Source organism: Ictalurus furcatus, chromosome 1 (assembly GCF_023375685.1).
Source record: "Ictalurus furcatus strain D&B chromosome 1, Billie_1.0, whole genome shotgun sequence".
Taxonomy (NCBI): Eukaryota; Metazoa; Chordata; class Actinopteri; order Siluriformes; family Ictaluridae; genus Ictalurus; species Ictalurus furcatus.
In genome coordinates, this window is record NC_071255.1 from 28,398,267 (window position 1) to 28,415,683 (window position 17,417).

Sequence of the window (17,417 nt, forward strand, 5' to 3'; positions counted from 1 at the left end):
AATGACTTAATAACTATGAACGTGATATAAGTAAATGGCTGGCTTGTTTACATAATCTCAACATGAAATTGTTCAAATCATCTACAGTGCTGTGAAAACGTATGTGTCCTGATTTCTTCTGTTTTTGTGTATATCTTATACTAAGTTGTTTCGGAAATTAAAACAAAATCTAAGAGTTTTTAAATGATAATGTTACTTATTGAAGCAAAAAAAGGTATCCAATACCAACAGGGCCTATCCATTCAGTAACAAATCAAATATTTAAATATAAATGTGACCTTATTTGATACATTATATACACTACTACTGCAATCATAAGATAGTCTGTGGATTTTTTTTTTTAATTGGATGGGTGAGAACTCATGACAACTACATTCTTTATATATTTAAGCAAACCTGGACATGCAAGCAGAGTACAGTTTTGGCTCTGAATGGTCTCTCCGCAGCTAGGGCCGTCAGGTGTGTGTGTGCAGGGACGGGTTCGTGTCCTTCGTCCTGTCCCACATGACACCGAGCACTCACTCCAGGAACCCCATGCGCCATACACGGGGCAGGTTCGGTCCGTACACACCAGTGACCCATTCACACACACACTGAAAACATTAAACATTAAACATTTTAGTTTCAAATTCAAAGTTGCACTTATGTGTAATGAAAAAATTTGGTGCTAGGTTAATTTTATACTCAAGCTTCTGTAGTAGTATTGTTTACTAGCATCTTCACAGTGGAATACAATATTACAATATTACAATATGTCACATTTAAACCCATTTGTGTGTATGTCTATGTGTATGCTCTCACCAGGTGTTACACTCGACTGTGACATTCTGTCCAGGTGTAAGCTCGAGTGTGTTGTTCTCTGTAGGAAGCCCACAGCGACATGCTGACACTCTCACACACTCCCTGTCCTGCAGCAACCAACCATCAGGACACCTACAACCTGCACACACATTAATAAAAATAATTAAAGCATATAAAAATGGGGTGGCTGTGGTTCAGACGGTAGAACGGGTTGTCCACTAATCGTAGGGTTGGCGGTTCGATTCCCGGCCCACATGACTCCACATGCCGAAGTGTCCTTGGGCAAGACACTGACCAACCACGTTGCTCCCGATGGCAAGTTAGTGCCTTGCATGGCAGCTCTGCTACCATTGGTGTGTGAGTGTGTGTGTGAATGGGTGAATGAGAACCAGTGTAAAGTGCTTTGGATAAAAGCGCTATATAAGTGCAGACCATTTACCATTTAGAAATTGTAGCTTCACTACAGTATGGGTAACAAAAAAAATCTTTACGTGTATGTTGTTACTTTTTAACATGTTCTGAAATGTACAACATGTTTTGAATTTCTTTTTAACACAGTGAATAAGTAAGCTTTTCTTAGTGTTACTGTAATGACATGTTGGTTGTACCTGGGTGACAGACTCCCTGCAGACACTGCACATGCTCCCAAAGGTCAGCACAGCTACGAGGACACTGATTGGCACAGGACACCTCGTAGACCCGCCCTCTGTCTTCACAGCGCTCACCTGAGAGCAGACATGGAGAGTCAGTAAAATCATACACATTTCAGTTCAATAGAACAATAACCTTGGTGTTTGGCATCTGTGTGTGTATGTTAACGCATATGCACAATTAAATTAATGTACACACACCCTTTCACCTGTTATCATACCATGTACAGCATGCGTGTGTGTATGTGTGTGTATGTGCATACAGTACTTGGACAGAGGCCAGTGTTGCAGGCCTGTGATTGGCTCTGCCGTCTTGTACATTGTGGTCCGGGGGTTGTTGCCAGGGCTGTTCGCTCACGCTGGCGGAATCCTCCACTACATGGCTCCTTACACACACTCCACGTCCCCCACACACCCCACTGACATGGGTCTGCAGATGACAACACATCAATGTCACACAGTTAAGCATGGAGAGTCTAAAAGTTTATCGTAATGCCCTCATAGGGCAAAGCATATTTTCCATATAAGCCCCTGACACAGAATTTTAACATGAGGTCAAATTATTTTTCCCTATCATGTCTGTCTTTGTGAATAGACTGTGTAAAATCTTGCCAAAATTACTGTAGCAATTTATACTGTGGTTCCTTTTGCTACTGGGGCCACAAATAGAAGGAGCATTCTAGTATATTCTCCCTTTTCATCTGAAAAAGAATTTTTTGCACCAACAAAAAAAAGGAAAAGAAAAAAACAGAAAACCTACTTCATCAAAAGCTTACTTATGATGAGTGCAGGATAAAGAAATAAAAATATAGGCAGAAAAACTCAATTTTGGCCCAAAACTAGTTTTAAATGTTTTTTTTTTGGCCACAGTAACATCCAGTGAGTCTGGTTTCTCCAAACTACCACACGTTTCCTGAATTCTGTTGTCAAAGGCATTTTCCTTCATTTCTTTCATTCCTTCAGAGATGGGATTAATTTCTCAGAGGGAGTTGTTGTGTGGATTTGCATGGATGCCACAAAACCAGAACAGCCATTTATTGTATGGGTCCAGTGTTTGAAAGATAGTTGGATAAAACTATATACAGTACATAGGGATTATATCATTTTGAAGCAAAGATTTTGGGCATTGATCGGTATCTATCAGTATCAGAATTGTTTTCTGAAATGAAAAAGTGGTATTGTGCCATCTCTAGACGAAATTTTTGTCCGCCATAATCACAAGAAAGGTGCAGATGTGTTGGTCGGGGAAATGCTGGAGTATTCCTTTAAGTTGACACTCATGATATTTCAGTAATATGAGTACTGTGAATGATCATCACCTATGCAGACATCGGGTTGGGGGCAGATCCTCTCCTCCTGCAGGGGTTTGGAGCACTCCCCCTCTCTCTCACTGACAGGTAACCCAGAGTCCATATCCAGACATGTTCGGTAGCGCCTCTGCACTGACACCAGAGCTGTTTCAAGCATTCCTAGACCTGCACTGACATCTGCACAATCACTCATGGCAGAGTCAGAGTGGAGGAGACAGGAGGTACGAACACACGGAGAACAGGGGGTCCACTCTGACCACTCACTGAGTGACACTAAAAGAATGATAAAGTGTGTGAGTAACAAACGTTTCTCTTGAAAGATTCATAGTAAGTCCAAGCCTTATTATTTTAAAATACATTTCATTTTTTATACCTTCACATTCTCGAGAATCACACTGCAAAGACCCATTATGGCATAAACTGAAATACAGGAAAATGTCCAAATATATAATCTTCCACGTTTTTCTCTTGAGCCTTTGAATTAAAGGACAAGTGAAGTAAAAGCTGAGTGTGGATGGTCTTACCATGTCCTGCAGCCTATATTGAGCACTCCACCCTGTGGGATAGTGACAGGGACAGGTGAGCCTGTGTCCCGCTGGATGAGGTGAACACAGCCACACTGTCCTGCAGGCACACATGTCCCATTCTGTTGCAGTAGATCCTGTAGGCATCCAGAGGGACATGGAGTTCTGAAGAAGCTTGATGATGATTTAATAAGCTAATACCAGCAAGCAAAATAATAAATCTTAGAAAAATACTCTTTATGTTTACAATAATTTCCCTGCTATGTGTCATGGTAAAAATAACTCAGTGGGGTTGACAGGCTGACACCACCCTTATAATCTTTGAAAATGTGAGGTTATATACTTCAGTTAAAATAAATATTCCACAATTTTTCAACCTACTCTCTAACTACTATGTGTGTGATTTCTACTGAGGAAAGAAAGGGAGTAGTTGTTGAAGGGTGGTTGTTGAACTCCATAATAAAAATGTATCAAATTGAAAATATGCATTTTCCAGGACTCTTGTTCACAATGTGCTCATATTGAACATCCTTTAAACACACATAGGGACATCTTTACTCTTTACCTTAACTATACAGCTATACACTAGAGCTGTTGTCATGACCACCACTATCAAGTCCAAGACCAGATCAAGTCACGGCCAAGTATTAAGGTGGTCGAGGCCAAGTCGAGATTGAATCCAAATGAGTCAAGGCCCAACTATTTCAAGGCCAAGAATTTGTACCAGTGCACTGTGCCAATGATTAGGCTGTTTTATAAAATAATGAATTACTTCTTGTCAAAAGACAATAAGAACATTATCTTTTATAAACTCTTGTTTGAAACCAAAACCATATTTAATAACCAATGCCCAAGTACAAATGCCAATAAGTCTGAGAAAAATCCAGGTCAATACAGACAACATCTGGAGCCTGGACTCAAGTCCTTCAGCCCTACTACATACTGTAATCAATTTAATCCCTGGTTCCTCTCAAGGTTTCTTCCTTATGTCATCTCAAGGAGTTTTTTCCCCCACTGTTACCTCTGGTTTATTCATTAGTATCCAAATCTCTGGATTTCTATAAAGTCACTTTGTGCTGATCATTAGAAGCGCTATGCCATCTTCTAAACATGTCAGTAGGTGGAAGACCACAACCCACCATCTTTTTTTCTATTGGCTCATGCTCAATTCTAGTTCAAGTAAATTCGCTTTTTTGCCATGGAGATTTTATTTACATTGAATGAACGAATGAATGAACAAACGAACTAATGAATGGATGAATAAATGAATGAATATGCAACCATGCAGTGTAAATTCAAAACCAAAGCAAATTAAGTCATAGCAGTTCAAAACAGTTCAGTTTATGAAAAGGCAAATGATACAGATTTAGAGCTTAACTTATAGCCTTAGAGCTTAACAAATATCTGTGACTGCTTGAATGACTGACTTTATAAGTGATTTTCAGGTAAATGAGCTTTTCCCTCCCTCATTACAGAAACACACATCAAAATATTTGATGCACACATTCTACAGATATAACTGATCGAGAAAAACTCTGGAGTGTTTCCTTTGAGAAACTCAGAAAGACTGAGAAAAACAGTCTTTTTGCAGGTCAGCACTTTAAATCTTGCAGATTTAAAGAGGCAGCTTGGCAATGTAATGACTCTTGTGGCTGTTCCTCTTACTTATAAGGTGTAGAAGGTTATGCTGACCTGAGGGCAGTAGCAGCCGTCTGTACACCCCGACTGCCCCACGCATGCATCCAACTGCCCTTGCAATGCACATTGCTTCTCACATGGAGAACCACAGTCCGGTTGGAACGGTTCCACACATTCTAAGGCACACACACCACACAGGAGAAGGACAAATACTTTTGATAGTAAAGGTTACACACTAGATATATCTATCTCTCCATATAGGCAATAAGGTGAGATATAAAGTTGAAAAAACAGGAAAATTTTAGTGACCTTAACTTTTCTTTGGACCACACACACACACACACACACACACACACACACACACGCAGCAGTAGGCTCACCCTGGCAGTCTTGAGGTTTGCAGGCTCTGCTCTGCTTCTCAATCTCTATGCAATCCTGCCCCCTAGTGGCCGAAGACAGAGGCACACGATAGCGCTGCTGCCACTGAGATACACAGGAACACACTGTCCACTCGCTCCACTCAGACATGGGACAGTCTGTGACAGGGTGAAAAAGAGAAAGAGGAGAGCATAAACACGTCAATAATAATAATAATAATAATAATAATAATAATAATAATAATACATTAAACACCTTTCCTTATTGTTTTTAACTTACACTGTACTACAAAAAAAATAATAAATTTTTTTTTTTTTTAAAACCCGCTCCATGACGATTTAATTTGAGTAGTTCCATATTTAATTTTTCTGTGTTATGTGGCAAAATGACCTTTTTTATTGTAACACTTTACAATAACAGTACATGAAAAATCATGCACTAATACCTGAGGTAATACTTACTGAAATATGAAGTAATGATGAGTTAAGCCATGTACTAATTGCAAACTAATGAAGCACTAACCTTAACTACGACGTGAGTCTTATGAATTCATGTGTGAATAACGACCCCCTTAAGTACATGTTAGTACATGATTGTTAGGTGAATGAGAACCAGTGTAAAACGCTTTGGAACTGCTAAGGTTAAAAAAGCGTTATATAAGTGCAGACCATTTACCATTTACCACCTTAAACATGTTCAACATTCATTAGGTACAATACATTCATTTGCTAGCTCAAATTGGTATGGGAATGATATTAACTCGTATTTGTACTTAACCCTTCCGTTCTGTTCACTACTTGGCAATGGATGTCTCAAGCAATTAAAGCAATAGTTTCAGGTTTGTGAAGCTGGTTGGACAGTTGACTTTCTGATCTAACTCCTCCATGTTAATTGGGCTAAGGTTTTTGCTATCATTATACACAGCACTTCTTTTTTTTCTTTATATAATATTGTCTGTAATAGGTGTAGCTGTAGCTTTGAACACAACAAAACTGTGAAAATAAAAATGGTTACACTTTACAAGGACAGTACATGAATAATCATGCACTAATACCTGTATTAAGACTTACTTACATATGAACATTAATATGAACAAATATGAACATATGCAGCTACATACACAAACATCATTGGATGGTTCCGGATCACTAATTTCACTGATCCTCCTTATCGAATGTAAAAAAACGCATGAAAAATAAACACCAATAATTTTACTACATGCTCTGGTGGGTTGGGCCCAGGGAACTGCTCCTTCGCCCACAAGTGTGAAATTAATACAATAACATTTATTGATTTAGCAGAGGCTATTATCTATTGACATTAAAAACCAGTGTTCTATACAATTATTTTCCGGTGTTTTAGTCTTAGATGTCGCTGTGGATCAGTGTAAATTATGAAAGTAAACCAGCACCATCCAGTGATGTTTGTGTATGCAGCAAAAACATGAAATTATGCACATTTAATTCATATTCTTTCTTATAGAGCATATTCGATTTACTTTACCTTTACGAGTTAATTAATACATTAACCATTCACACACACACCAATTGTAGCAGAACAAATGGTGGTGATCACTCATGGTGGGGGGGGGGGGTAGGTAGGTAGGTGGATAGATAGATAGGTAGGTAGATAGATAGATAGATAGATAGATAGATAGATAGATCGATCTAGCACTACCAGAAAGTGCTTAATGGTAGTGCAACCTTATACAGTATATGAACAATATAATGTTACAAAATTGTATTTTGTGGTTTAATACAATTCAATTCAATTTTATTTCTGTAGCAGGTTTAACAATAGACATTGCCACTAAGCAGCTTTACAGAAATCTGGATGTAGATTTAGATCCCTAATAATCAAGTCAGAGGTGACAGTGTCAAGGAAAAACATCCTGAGATGACCTGAGGAAGAAACCTTGAGAGGAACCAGACTCATCCTCTATACAAATGTAGAAGTGTAAAGTCAAACAGAATTATGTGTGTCAAAAGGTTGTTCAGTAGGAGTATACTGTGAATGAATAAGTGTACTGGGATGAACACAAGGCAAGCTTTATGATATCTATTTGAGACCTTCCCATTGTCAGTATGAACTACTTTCTTCTGGTTGTACTTTAACACCATATTTGGCATCAGCCACAGTGCCAACTCACCTGGGCAAGGCCTCTTGTAGCACAGGCGAGTCTCCTCACTTTGTCTTTTTGTGTCCGTGGAAATGGGACAGGCATGATCACCTGTCTCTTCACACAAACAATGCCTACGCCTGGACACCACACCTGCACCACAGCTCCGTGAGCACGAAGACCAGCTGGACCATGGACACAGGTCATCTGAGAAAAAAGCACGTGATCAGGATATTACTCAGCATCAGAAGTCACTTTGTTACCATAAAATATGACAAAAATACATATAGCAGTTTTAATAACAGACATTGCCAGAATGTAGCTTTATAACCATCCAGATCAAGCCAAGATGTAAAGTGGGCTCCAAAAATATGAATCCACTCATAAGAACTGTCTTTAATTATTAAAATGTAACACAGTTTCAAACTAAATAAAAAAGTGTGTTCTTATTAACTTAGCGTGGGAAGGATTAAAATATACTATTAGAGGCTGACTGTAGGTGAGCAGTCCTGAGTTCAATACAGCACATGTAAAAAAGACTTTATTACCGAGACAGGGAGCAATGTGGCAGTGCTGCGTCTCTCTCTCTGCCCCAGGACAGTGTGTCCCATTGTTTCGTGGTGGAGGGTTGATACAGGCCCGAGTCCGGATCTGATTTCCTTGACCACACGTCACAGAACAGTCAGACCAGACAGACCATGGAGTCCAGCCTCCATCCACTGAGAAGATAAAAAGCTGTCTTAGCATCCTTATTTACAAAATAATGGGGAAAAATAGCACTTACAGCATTATGAGCATCAGGAGTATGTTGGCTTTGACTAAGGAAGACATATATTTATTTATTTATTTTAAATCTAACTGTGTTTATATTTAATATTTACACACATTTAACACTAAATTACTGTGACTAAAAAAGAATTCAGGATTTTCATGTACTATGCAAAAGAAGAAGCTTTTAATTGATATAAAATGATGATTTTTTTTTTTTTTTAATTATGATAAATATATAAATAACATGTAAATTCATTATTGAGCAAAATAATCATGATTATTATTTTAGTCATTATTGTGGAACTACAGGTTTTTATGTAACTGGGAATTTTGTTATGCAGGTTTTGAGATGCCTTTAAGTTATTAATTTATTTTTCAGGCTGTACCTACCTTGACAGTAAATATCCTGGCAGTATTCTCCTTCAGGAATACATGTGCTGAATACAAAAACATAAATACAAAAACAACTAGTATCATATAGCACATAACACAGTATGCTTGTGTACTATTATTACACACATTATTATTCACATCATATCAAATTCTAATTGGGAAAATCTGCAAACCAAGTTATATGTATTAATGTAGGCAGATGTTTAAAACTCACCATTGTTTACATTCCCCTTCTAACCATGTGTCACCAACAGACAACGACTGGTTGCCATGGAGACACAGCGGTGGGCAAAGACCTGGGTCACATGGCTTGTGTTGAACTTCATCGAACTGACAGTCATCATCTGGAGTCTCAGGAATCAGTGACCTGGAATGACAGTGCATTTCTCAGCATTCGTCCATCTATCCATTTTCAGTATCTGCCCCATTCCCTCTCTGTCCATCACCACCTTCTAATCTATGCAAGTTATACAGCTTTCCTTCATCTTATCTTTCCTTCATTAGACTCCACTCCCAACTCTCGCTCTGTAACATCTCACCTGAAGCGTGTTCTCTGTCCTGCCCCACAGGTAACACTGCAGGAGGCCCAGCTGGACCACGAGCTCCAGGAGCAACTTCTATTTCCTGCACAGGTGAGGTTGGTGCAGGAGAGAACTCCATCTGCGCAGCTGCAGTTGTTGCAGTCAACTTGGTGGTGACTGCCTGCGGTCCAGCTTTGCCCAAGTGCATCTATGCAGTCACACTGCCACAGCTTCACACACACCCCATCCTGCTTTAGCTCACCTACATACAGACATATGTAATAAGGACAAAGGAGGATAATGCTAATCCTGTCAATCGCCTGCTTTAAAGTGGTATAATTGCATAATTACAACAGCTATAAAAATATTCATGAGAAAACGATATTTTAATGTTATATCACAGCACTGTTGCATTCTTGAATCTGATTGGGCAGAAGGTGTTGATTATCTATAAGAGCAGTGTAATAGTACTACTTACAGTATACTGTATTATAGCACAGTATAATAGTACTATAATAGTTTCTGGGTGCAAGGTTTAGTTAGTTAGTTAGAGTTACATTTATATAGCGCTTTTCTAGACACTCAAAACGCTTTATATAGTATGGGGTGGGGGGGGGGTGGGGGGGTCTCCTAAACAACCACTAGTGTGTAGCATCTACCTGGATGATGTGACGGAAGCCATAGTGCGCCAGTACGCCCACCACACACCAGCTGTTAGTGGAGAGGAAAGAGTGATGTAGCCACTTCAGAGATGGGGATCATTAGGGGGCCATGATAGAAAAGGGCCAATAGGGGAATTTCGCCAGGACACTGGGGTTATACCCCTACTCTTTTACGATAAGTGTCCTGGGATTTTTAATGACCACAGAGAGTCAGGACCTCGGTTTAATGTCATTCAAAAGACAGTGCTGTTTTTACAGTATAGTGTCCCTGTCACTATACTGGGGTATTAGGCCCCACACAGACCACAGGGTTAGCATCCCCTGCTGGCCTCACTAATACCACTTCCAGCAGCACCCTTAGCTTTCCGCAGGACGGCTCCCAGCCAAGTACTGGCCAGGCTCAACCCTGCTTAGCTTCAGTGGGAAACCAGGCAAGAAGCACAAGGAGATAAGGTTCTGGTTTACAGTTACATTTACATTTATTCATTTAGCAGACACTTTTATCCAGTGTGACTTACAAATGAGGAAATACAACCTGGGGTTGGCGTTTTAAGGGTTAGTTACGTGCGCACAGAAGAGGTGGGTGTTTAGCTGTTTTTTGAAGATAGTGACAGATTCTGTGGTCCGGATTGAGGTTGGAAGTTCATTCCACCACTGAGGGACAGTTAGTGTGAAGGTTCTGGAAAGGGACCTCATGCCTTGCTGAGTAGGCACTACTAAGCGTCGGTCGCTAATCGATCACAGATTGGGGGGGGGGGACGTAAACCTTCAGGAGAGTGTTGAGGTAGGGGGGTGCTGATCCAGACAAGGTCTTGTATGTGAGAATCAAGGCCTGGTTTATATCATCGCAATCATTCTAATATGGTATTTTTTAGAACAATTTACATAGGGACCTATAAAGAGGACAATCCACATGATGAGCTAAAAAGTGTTGATTTGGTGAAGTTTTTTGTAAATAATAATTTAGTTGGATTTTATAGAGGGAATCTTCAATGTTAGAGCTTTATAACAGTCAAGGTAAAGCTGTAAGTTTTCTGACGCATAAAAGTCTTCAAAACAGATTACTTTGCACTTTCATCGATTAAATAGCAGTACACCTTGGTGTGTTTTATTCCTTACTTATAGCGGCTCCTATTGAGATACATTCATAAAAATGGGAAGACTAGCATAAAGTTATGTATTGCACATGCATATTAAATTTGGTACGCATACAGTTGTCCCTTTTCACATGAACTACAGCACCCTATACACTGTAGTATACAGTATTGTGGGCTGACTGAATATATTTTGTCAGTCTCATTCTACATATCATCCAAATCAGGTTTGATGAAGATTATATATCATTTTGAGGAGCAGCAGCAAAAAAACAAGTACATACTGTATATATAATATAACAGAGCAAAACACTTCCAAGTTTACTTGATATCAAGCAAAAAATAGCAGTTATATAATTAAACATAGGGATTTTGTTGGTTAATAGAGTAAGTAAGTAAAATAATCTTGCCACATTAAACATAATTACATGGCAAAAACAACTAATATAACATTTTGATAAAACTGGACAAGCTGCCAGGTATTGTCTTTTACCTTAGTAATGCATGATAATTACTGTGCACCTATCTCCACAGTAAAACTGATATCTCTTTAAATATACTAATATCATATTATAAGTGCCAATGAAATAATATAAATGATAAATATATAAATTATAAAATAAATAATAAAATAAATTTCATATTGAAGGATATGCTGATATCATATTAATATATGTAAGTGTCAGGTCATCTTATCCCTGGTCCCTTACCCTGAGGACAGCGGCAGCCTGGCTGGCACTCAGTATTGTCCTGGCACTGAATGTCTTGCTGTAGGTCAGTGCAATGCTGAGGGCACTCATTGGCACAGGGCACAAACTCCTGACCCAGTGGGCATCCACGCTCATCTGGAATGTAGAAATAGAGTAAACAATACCTCCACACACTAGACTGCATTTTGGGTGTTGTCTATATTCATACAAAAACATCTGCATAAAACTGTGCCTCCTTCAACTCCTGTACACTGGTCTGTAACAAGTGTCCATTTAAAATTTTCTTCTCATCCACCACAAGAAACCTTAAAGCCTATACATCCTAATCAATGCATTAGCAAAGCATACCACATGGTTTGGTGTTGCATGGTTTGACCTGGTTCTTCTCTCCGAGACATTTGAGTCCCCCATTTTTGGGTGGAGGGCTGGAGCAGGAACGAGTACGAATAGAGCGACCACCCCCACATGACTTATCACAGTGTGACCACGGACTCCAGCGAGACCAACTCCCATCCACTGAGAAGAGACAAAACAGAAAGAGCTGTAAGGGTTTCATTGAAAACACACACTCAGACACTACGATTTGAAACGGAAACCAGTCGATCTTTTGGCCACATCTTATCATTTGGGCACATTTCTTAATGCAATTACAAACTATAACTATTTTTATATTTACATTCATTTAGATTTACAGTACATTTACTCCACATCTGATCACTATTGTTCTATATTTGACTAACCATTTCTAACCAGTTTGACTAACTATATCTCTCAGCATTCAAGCAAACTGTTTTCTCCACTTTTACAAAAAAACAGCTTTAAATCATTGCATCTTGACACATGATCTGATTAAAGTTTGATGAATATTCTATGAACATTTGAGGAGGAGTAGCAAAGAACAGTTAGATATATTGTCACAGGGTAAATTACACCCAAGATGGCTAATAGTAAGGTTATTTTTAATCCACTAAAAAGTATTACCTAGCGACAAGCAGAAATATGAAATTTTGACAAAACTGGACATAATAATGGCAGATACTGTCTTTTGCTTTAGTAATGGACTGTGCTTATGGTATACACATCTACCCAATGATACAAAAAATAGGAAAATATCAAAATTTTATTAAAAGCAGGGGGAAAACTTGCATCTGGTGTTATAACTAACTGCTGACTTTAAGCAGGATAATGTTCTTACATGTACACAAAACACACTTTTTGTTAGCACATACAGTACTTAAAACACTTAAAACTCTACATAAAACAGTAGTGAGATATTGAATTCTCACCACGGCAAGCGCGGATGTTGCAGAAGCGGTTCTCCACGTTGCCTTCAATGATGCCTGAACACCAAGTTCCGTTAATCCCGGGGGCAATGAAGCTGCGGACACGCTGCTGCTGACCAACGCCACAAGAGCGTGAACACACACTCCACTCTCCCCACTCCGTCCACGAGCAGTTTCTATGGGAACATGCCTCATCCACACACACTCCACCATCTCCCAAACAACAACAACAAAGCCAGGTGAGTTCAATAGTGTCTCCAGTACAAATGTAGACAAGAGCTTATTTACAAGTCAGGATATCTGTTTACTGAGTCACTGGGAGCATGGAAGGTTAAATAAAGGTTAACATGCAGTGTGGATTGACAAATCGTGATCTGGATTAAAGTCACAGAGCTATCCATGACTTATACAAGAAAGATGACATTAACTAATATTATACACTTCTAAAGTTTATTCTATTTATTGGCTGAGCTGAAAGGTAATAGTAGATGAATACTACATGACTGTGGCTACAATTTGAGGAGCAGAGTGTGGGTAGTAACTACATGTTTACCAGGACACTGAGGGAGATTGCAGACTTTCTGCTGTCTGTTTTGTCCTGTGCATGGTGCACTGATACATTTTCTCTGACGAAACTTGAGTGCAGGGTGACCTGCTTCATTGCAGGATTTAGAACAGGAACTCCATGGTGTCCACTGGGAGAAACCCAAGTCCTCATCTAAAGTCAGACGAGAGAGAGGGGGGGGGGGGGGGGGGGGGGGGGACAGGAAACAGCTCAATGTCACAATAAAGGTTAGTGAGAATTTTGTTTATTTTTAAACCTAGGGTTAGGCTTAGGGGATAGGGTTAGGCTTAGAGTTAGCTTAAACTAATGTTAAATACTGTTCAGATTGTATTTTGCAACTGTGCATGACAACATTTGACTTGAAAGTGTTATATAGTGACTGCTATACAATAATAATCAATTCCTCTATTTTAGCATTGCTACATCACAGCTGCAGTTTTCCATCCTGAGCTTGGGTTACAGTCTGTGTGGGGTTTCCTATGTTTTCCCTGTGTCTGTGTGGGTTTCCTCCAGGTTCTCTGGTTTATTCCCAGACCCCAAAACATGCCAGTAGGTGGACTGGCTACTTTAATCTGACCCTAGGTTCAAGATTCAGCATTAGTTCAAGATTCCGCATGTCCCTGACCAGGCTAGCGGGTGCTGATGATGAATAAATTAAGGAATTATTTCCTCTATTTAGTTTTTGTGTATTTTTCCCCTAGAAAGAAAAAACCTATCATCTTGTTTTGTACTGGCTCATACTGCAAGCTGACTAAATCAATTCAACACAAAGTAACTGCTACAAGAAGTTAATTCCTTTTTCATATTCTTTCATCCTCTTCCATTCAAGTGAGGTTTGGCCAGAAAAGTTTATTTGCATTTAGCCTATCAGCTCCTTAAGGATGCAACACTGAATATTAATAAGTGGGTGGGAAAGCAATAAAAATGATACACACTTTATGCACTACAGTTTAGTATTCATTTTCTGACTGCATGATTACCTGATAGGGGAGGTTTGCTTGTAGGAAGCACATCCACTGCAAATAGAGTGTGATTATAAATTAGACTGATATGACACTTGAGATGACAGTTTGAGGATTAGCTTAACAATTAGAATACATGTTGCACAGCATAATTACTATGAAATTACAAAAAAAAAAAAAAAAGTATGAACTGGGAAATCAGGCTTCAAAAAGATGAAGGGAGGACGTTCACCTGGGCAGTCTGGGGTCAGGCAATATGCTGTCTCCTGCAGGTCTTCCACACAGTCTTGACCTCCATAAGCAGGGCTTGGATTAGTGCAGCTCCTATTGCGCACTTTCTGCCCCAAACCCCCACAGCTGAGTGAACAAGGACCCCAGGGTCCCCAGGGACTCAGACCACCATCACGAGGACATGGCACTAGAGAGCAATTCCAGAGGCCGTGCTCACACAAACTGAGAGGGAAGTCCAAAAAGATGGAGATTATACTTACAAACCAGGCTCAGTTTCTAGGTAAGGGGCAATGTTTCAGATATAAGCCAGGCATTGTTGACCAGTATTTAACATGTGTGTTGGCCAGAGAAATCTACAGGATTTCCTGAACTGAAAAACGTTTCTCTTTTACATGTATCTCTATCACAAGTTTAATCATTTTAAAGCCTGCTTACCCTCAAAAGTGAAAAAGGATACAATTAAATGTAAAGCTTCAATTCTGACTGCACTGCAGAAGCTCTGCAGACATTTCCACTGCCAGTATTTAATTTCACACTGCGCTAGCCTTATACCTATCCAACAACTTGATCAAAGCCTGACATTCACAGAGTAAGGAACTCGCACGTAGCTAGCAAGGTTTTAGACATCTTTCAACAGACTGACTGTGTTTGTTAAGCTGGCTCCTGACCTTACAATCATCATTGCAGAAAGATAGCCTATGCAAGCGTGCAAAGTCATTTTGATGAAATATGTTTCTTAAATTCGACTGCCAGAACTCAGCCTTAGCAACATGCAAAGAGTTTTCCCAGACTCCTACACAAATAATTACAGAATATGACAAGCAGAGATTTTATGCTTTCTATATGTAATGTACACATGTAATCAACTACACTGGCTCTGCAGGTTCATGGGATACAAAATGGTACTGAAAATGAGCCTTGGGTAAGGCGGTTCTTTCCACATTGCTGTGAGTAGTTTAAAAATATATCACTATTCTAACTAATATACATGAAGAAAGGTTAAAAAAGAAAACACCTCTTACCAAGAGCTACACTCATGCATCAGCTCTTCTCCAGACCTAAGCTCTGTTCCTATGGTAATGTTGTAGAGGTCTGGGGTTATCTCTGGGGTCACAGATACTGTCTGAAGTGAGGTCAAGAGTTCACTGTCCACTAGGCATGGACACTCCTATACATGAGATACGGGATTATCAACCACTATTTATCCAAAGCATCATACACAAATTAAACACAATTAAATATTTGCTACCTTGTGCAAATAACTTGAATGCAATGGATAATTTGGAATACCTCTCATAAATAATTGCTATTATATATTGCGTTTATACACTCAATGTAACAGTAAATGTTCAAAGGTAAGTTGTTTTTTTTTAAATACTTAAAATACTAGGACTATTGGTGATTGCAGACTTACATTTCTCAGTCTTGTACCTACATACTGTATTTTTTCCTATTGTGTTCACTGTAGTTCATAGCAGATGGTGAATAGTATGCTTCAAGTTGCATAATTAAGCAATAAACTGGGACTATAAGGTGTTAAATAGTCTTTGGGGTGCACATAATTTTGCTACATATTTTTGAGAGAACATTTGTTAGACAAAAACTAAGCAGTTTGTCTAGTTGTTCAAATGGAAAAATTGAATCACTGTGTGTGATGTCTTTTTTCCCCCCTAATTTATCAAATGGTGCCTATATTAATGGATTTTAATGTATGTCATATAGCCCAGGAAGAACCTTCAAAACAGTGATGCACAAATAAACAGGATAAAGGAGACCCACACCTTGCTTAGGCACACTCAGCTACAAGTCATCCTGGCAAATCAAGGCAACTGGACTTGTGGTAAAATCCTCAATATGTTTTATTGCATGACAAACGTCTTCACAATCATTCCACAAGTCTAACTTCATTGGGTTACTACTACTAGATACTATATATTCACACGTCCATTTCAGCAGTTATGTGTTATGTGTCAAGTCATGTGACCTGTAGGCAGGCTCCATGGTGCTGGTAGGTGTTGGGTGGACAGTGACATCCCTCCTCACAGCCCTCGGAGTAACAGCCTTCAAGCCCACTGAGCTGAGCACAGCTGAATGGACAGCCCTCGCCTCTCTCACACTCCCGGTATAGACGACCTGGAGGGCAGCCCACCTCTGATACACACACATACACACACACACACACACACACACACACACCATGATACACCATGCACAAAAGATACAGAAAATCCTATATAAATGGATTCTAATATCCGATGTTGGTACTACACTCTTTGCATACGCACATTCTGCTGTAGAATATGACAGAGTACACTGCAAATGAACAACATTTGTCCTTTGATTAGACCTTGGTCCAATATTTCTTATTAATCTTATTTTCTATGCAAGAGCTGGACTCGGAGAATTAGTAGCTTTTTTCACAGCAGGTCTCCAGAAACAGCTCATCCGAATTTCTGAAAAAATGAGCAAAGACACCGAGCTGTGAAATGGAGACATTTCACTTTTAAATGAGAGCATTGGATAGCTGGGTGTTTCAGCAGGCCAACCTGGGAGGCCTTCACAATAGGCTGGATGATTAAGCACATCTCGAAGCCAGACACTGCTGCTCTTATGGGAGAGTTTAATCACAATTGCAAACACACCTCTGCCTCAGTGTGGGAGCAGACGAATGTAACTACCTAATTACAGAACCCCATAAGACACGAATGGCTGATTTTCATGGATTTGAGCTTTAAAGCAAGTCTGTTTTGCCAGAGACAATGTGTTCTCAGGGATAGGGATCAACTCTACAGATCCTTGTCCACA

General features: G+C 39.4%; 1 protein-coding gene across 1 annotated transcript in view; it reads right to left on the minus strand.

Annotated features, from left to right (window-relative positions):
* Window positions 1-17,417, minus strand: part of sspo (SCO-spondin) — a 103,659-nt gene that overhangs the window by 16,816 nt on the left and 69,426 nt on the right. The window contains 22 exon segments of the mRNA XM_053629311.1: window positions 397-593; window positions 802-940; window positions 1,410-1,526; window positions 1,720-1,881; window positions 2,771-3,034; window positions 3,135-3,181; window positions 3,286-3,422; window positions 4,978-5,099; window positions 5,304-5,459; window positions 7,451-7,627; window positions 7,969-8,139; window positions 8,582-8,628; window positions 8,799-8,951; window positions 9,124-9,367; window positions 11,572-11,706; window positions 11,920-12,087; window positions 12,858-13,067; window positions 13,408-13,572; window positions 14,400-14,435; window positions 14,614-14,834; window positions 15,635-15,780; window positions 16,597-16,763. Of these exon segments, the coding sequence (XP_053485286.1) occupies window positions 397-593; window positions 802-940; window positions 1,410-1,526; window positions 1,720-1,881; window positions 2,771-3,034; window positions 3,135-3,181; window positions 3,286-3,422; window positions 4,978-5,099; window positions 5,304-5,459; window positions 7,451-7,627; window positions 7,969-8,139; window positions 8,582-8,628; window positions 8,799-8,951; window positions 9,124-9,367; window positions 11,572-11,706; window positions 11,920-12,087; window positions 12,858-13,067; window positions 13,408-13,572; window positions 14,400-14,435; window positions 14,614-14,834; window positions 15,635-15,780; window positions 16,597-16,763 (3,381 nt within the window).